The sequence below is a fragment of the Galeopterus variegatus genome, unplaced genomic scaffold (assembly GCF_000696425.1).
Source record: "Galeopterus variegatus unplaced genomic scaffold, G_variegatus-3.0.2 Scaffold5410, whole genome shotgun sequence".
In the NCBI taxonomy this organism is placed as follows: Eukaryota; Metazoa; Chordata; class Mammalia; order Dermoptera; family Cynocephalidae; genus Galeopterus; species Galeopterus variegatus.
In genome coordinates this window covers 34,526-39,483 of record NW_007731521.1, presented here as the reverse complement: position 1 = coordinate 39,483, position 4,958 = coordinate 34,526, and the positions used below count along the sequence as shown (strand labels likewise).

At 52.8% G+C, this 4,958-nt stretch overlaps 1 protein-coding gene across 1 annotated transcript in view; it reads left to right on the top strand.

Annotated features, from left to right (window-relative positions):
• The first annotated feature begins 89 nt into the window (after window positions 1–89).
• The window catches only part of FADS2 (fatty acid desaturase 2), a 34,211-nt gene continuing 29,342 nt past the window's right edge, over window positions 90–4,958 (top strand). Inside the window, exon 1 of the mRNA XM_008589390.1 lies at window positions 90–444. Coding sequence (XP_008587612.1) covers window positions 238–444 — 207 coding nt within the window. The 5' untranslated portion in view covers window positions 90–237. The remainder of the gene's footprint in view (window positions 445–4,958) is intronic.

The following is a 4,958-nucleotide window of genomic DNA, read 5'->3' as shown; positions in this document are numbered from 1 at the left end:
GGGCGGGCCGAGGGAGGGGCGGACGAGGGGACCGCTTGGGGGCACTGGAAAGCCAGGCCGACTCGGGAGGGAGAGGCAGAGACGCTCGGGAGCGCAGGCGAGGAGGCTGGGGGAGGGGGCGCGGTGGGAGGAGGAATCGAGAAGACAAAAGCGGAAAGCGAGCAGGGCCTGGGCCGCACACACCGGCCCGCTGCTGTCCGTGCCGCAGGGCACCGGCCATCCCGGTCGGCGGGCGGCATGGGGAAGGGGGGGAACCAGGGCGAGGGGGCCACGGAGCGCGAGGCGCCGATGGCCACCTTCAGCTGGGAGGAGATTCAGAAGCACAACCAGCGCACGGACAAGTGGCTGGTCATCGACCGCAAGGTCTACAACATCACCAAGTGGTCCAGCCGGCACCCGGGGGGCCACCGGGTCATCGGGCACTACGCGGGAGAGGATGCCACGGTAAGGGTCTGGGGGCTCTCCGGCCACCCTTCTCTGCTGCAGGCGGAGTCAGGGGCCCTGCGTCCCTGCGCGCCGGACAGACCCTCTGGCGCTGAATGGAGCTTGGGACGTCCAGGAGGAAAGGACAATGTATCTTGTGCGTCCGTTCCCCACCCCATCGCCCCATCCTCCTCCTCTGGGCCAGGTGCAGGGTCGCATTTGCGGGCCGGGAAGGCAGCGCGGCGGTGGAGAACCGCGCGGCATCCACCGCGCGCTCCGGGACTCCCGCGCCCGCTACTTCCGCGGGTGCAGGCGGCGCCAGGGACTCCCCAAAGGGGGCGCTGGGGCCCGGGGCTTTGGCGCCCCCGGCGTGGAAGATGGCCACCCCCGGGCTCCCGGAGAGGAGCCCGAGAGCAGGCAGCCGGGTGAGACTCGGCGCGGGCCCCCGCTCTCTCCAGCCGGACTCGTCCCGGCCGGGGCTCGCTCCAGCTCGGACTCTTGTCTCAGAAGGGCCGCGACGGCTGCTTCGGGGAGACCTCCTGGTAGCTCAGGTTCCCACGCCCCCAAGGATTATCGGCACCCACCCCAAGGGTCGGTCTTCTTGGGAGACCGGGGTGAGGAATTGGTGGAAGGAGAACGGGCTGGAGTTTGCAAAGCCCGGATCGAGAGGGGGGCCTTGAGCCGAGTGGATTTAGCTGCTCTAGGCTGGCTTGGCAATAACAGGTTCATCGGCACCCGAGGTTACTCTCGGACATTCATCTCAATGGCACTCTGTTTTCAAATCCTGCCAGGAAGACTTTCCCTCTTGTTGCACTCCTAAGGTAGTGGCCGTGGGGCCTCTTCGGAGTCAGGGCTGCCCATGTTACTGGCGCCAAATGTGTGGCCCGGGGATCACACAGCATGCCCACCGCAGCCCCCAGTCTAACATCCTTGCATTACTTTAAGGTGCAGCTGGAGCCCGTGGACTCAAATGGGTGAGAGGGAAAAGAACAGAGAGGCAGGAGGGAAGAAAGGACCTCTCTTGGTGACAGTGGAATGGAAGCAGAGGAAAAGGTCTGGTGGGACAGAGACTCGGGAAAGGTGGGTAGGGGAGAAGATGCAAGGAGGGATAAACTTGACATAGGTCATTCCGCCTGGAGGTCCAGGAGGCTGATCTGTTTGTGGGCTTTTGCTGTCCAAGCTGTAGGCCCACCTCTTGACTTGACCTCTTGCCATCTGTTGGAGACAGGCCTAGGGAGGCCAGACCAAACAGCCATAATCGGGACTGTTCGGTGGACTGGTGGCTTTAGTGAGCAGGGCCCAGGCTTATTCAAGTTGAGAAGAGGCTCATTGATATTACCTGCTGCTTTTGGCCCCATTCTGTTTTATCTGCTTGTGAAGATTGCTAATCAGAACTTGGGTGTAAGCTCTCACACACTTTCAGTGTACTAACTCACCTGGATCTTTCCATAGCCCCTTGAGGAAGTTGGGTAAAGTTGGGTAATTCCTAAGTAAAAGACCTTCTGGCGGCTGGTTGGGATCTTTTCACTACACAAGGGTACTTCAAAAAGTTCCTGGAAAGATTTGCATTATCTTTTAATTCTGTTTTTCTGTGAACTTTTTGCAGTACCCTCATATGTTGCTGGACTTGTGCTAGCCTGTTCATGATAACATAGCCCTGTCTGAGTGGCTCCTCATCAAAGAGTTTCGTAGACGGGAAAGTGAAGTGTGGTGAATTTGGTCTGATTATTCCATATTGTTAAATAAACATATTTTCTTATGTGGAAGCTCAGTCTGGCAACTACCTTGAACTTTATAGTTTAAGATAGCAGATTTATTTCACCCTTGTTCTAGATGTTCTCAGTGTTTACCTGACCTTGAGTTTCCTCCAAAAATCAGTGCTCAGATCTATCCCGTCAGAGGGCCAGGAGGACCTACTCTTCCTTGTCCCCTTCTCTGTCTCAAAAGTTTGAGCTAAAAATGTAACTGTCTCTTTATTTCCAACCCTGCCCCAGTGCTTTCTGTATTAACTTTCACTGACTGTAAATGTGGTATCTTGGATGTTAGTTGCCCGGGTATAAGAAAGCCAGAGTGGGAGCCAGAGTGGGCTGCAAACAGCCCTGGAAGTGAAGAAAGAAAGATGTGATCACTGGGCTTTTCTGCAGCAAGGTGTCGTCTCACTGAGCGCCCCCCTCCACCTCACCATCTCTAAGACACACCTGTACCTATTTCAACAAGACTGATCCATGGCAACGCACTCCATCACTGTAAGCACTAGATAAATGCAACAAGATAAATGCAACGGAGTGTTATCAGACAAACAAGGAATAAGAGTGAGGATTATGAAACAGCTAGAATGTGAAGTATGCAAAGAGGAATTTGGAAGAAAAACATTTTTAAATCTATGCTAGATCTATTTGGGCAAGACATAAAGATAAATACTATCCCCAAAGCTTACTGCCTTCCAAAACAAGACTCTGGGGGCATTGAAATACACTAACTGAAGGTATCACTGAATAATACTGGAGTGAGCAACTGGGTTCTTTTCTCTTTGGCTTTTTTTTTTTTTTTTAACTGTTTGGGATCAGGTTGGGACAAGGCCTTGGGCAGCATGGGGGATATGGGAAAGGACCTAAAGACAGAGGCAGGAACAGGCTGTGGGAAAAAGTGGCTTTGCCCCTTGGGGCATAGACTTCTTCCTCTGAGCTTGAAAAGTGGGAGGTTGTTTATGGATTCAGGCAAATTTGGGGAAAGGACTGGTGAGCAGATAGAGGTTGGGTCCCCCGGAACACTTGAATGCACTGTTCTGAGCTAACCACAGTGCAGTAATACCCTAACGAGGCTGGAAGGAGAGGCCAGAAGTCAAGGAAGCTATTCTTGGGACAATTGGGCCTCAATAGGGGATTTTCCTTTCTGAAGAAGAGAAGACCTCAGAAGTCAGGACCCGTCTCTTCCCCAGGAGGACGGGGCACTTGTCACTTGGTCCTTCTGCAGAAGTTAGAATTTGGAAAGGAAGCTATTCTTGGGACAATTGGGCCTCAATAGGGGATTTTCCTTTCTGAAGAAGAGAAGACCTCAGAAGTCAGGACCTGTCTCTTCCCCAGGAGGACGGGGCACTTGTCACTTGGTCCTTCTGCAGAAGTTAGAATTTGGCTTTGCCTGCAGTAATAAAAGTTGCTTAATTTTTGCAGCCTGCAATGGGCATTCATATATTTTACCTCGTTTATTCCTCGGATCAGTGCTACAGGTATCTCTCATTGTTCTGAGGTTTAAAAATCTTGCTCAAGCAGCAGCTCTTGGGGCTAAATTCAGATCTGCCTGTACAAGTCTTCCCAGCTTATCTTCCCTCCTTCCCTCCCTCCTGCTCTTCCTAGTTCCACCTCTCTGATCTCTTCCCTCTGGTCCTCCAGTGCTTCACTTGTCTGCCTTGCTGTGGGCAAAAGAAGCTCTCACCTGTGCCCCAAGAATAGGTCTGTTCTATTCACGGTGTTCCCACCACTGCAGTACTTTCCCCACTCAAGACTTTTCATGTTCAGCAACAATTCATCAAACATTCATTGTCGATGAATTGAACCATGGAGTGTCTCCATGGTTCTGAGCTGGGCCCCGGCACAAAGATGAATAATTTACAGTGACCTGGGGGAAGGGACTGACTTATACCTGGAGTGGGGCAGGGGCAGGGAACATGTCTCCGTGGCGATGTTGGCTGCGGGTGGAGCTGGGTATTGCAGAAGCAGGAATTGGTAAAGAACAGAAAGCATGACATGTGCTTAGGAATCTGAGTGTTCTGAGCTCCCCACCACCAACAGACCCACCTTGCTGGGGGAGGTTCAGTGCTCTTCTCTCCACCTGCTTGGCTGCCCGTGTCATGGTCCTCTTCCTGGAAAGTTTGGCTTCTCTCCCTGAGCCTGGTTTCAATTCTTGTTCCAAAATCAACGTTTGAGTTGGCCCTGGCTTGCCTTGCACTGTGGCCTGCCTCGCACCAGCCAGACATTCCTGTAACCAGACAGCTGTTGTGCCTGGGCACATTCATGGCACTTTGAAGGGGGGGAGACAAAAAATGATCAACTCTTAGGGAGGAGAAAGCTCATTTTGATTGAGGCGTTTGTCTTAACAGCAGAAAACTCTAGAATTAGGTGCATTGGATTCAAACTCTGCTCAGCTAATTTCTGGAGTGTGACTGTGGGCAAGTAGCTTCACCAACCCAGGCCTTTTTTCATCTCTAAAATAGGACCTGCCTCACAGAGTTTGTTAAAGATGAGTAGCTGAGGTCTGCAAACCTCAGCTCCATGTGGCTCCATAGCCAGGCTGCATAATCTACCACGTGACAGCTGTACTAACCACCAATGTCTGGATGCTGGCGAAGGTGTTCCAGAAGCATTGGCCAAGTTGTGTAAAACAGTGGAAGAAGATAAGAGTCAGAATGTGACTACAGAGTGGAAAGTCTCCTGGGATTAGAGGGTGCACAGCGTGGGGTGCTGGGTTCACTCATTCACCTGCTAGGCTCCGTGGCAGGCACCGGGGTTATTGCAGCCAACAAGAGTGGCATAGTCCTT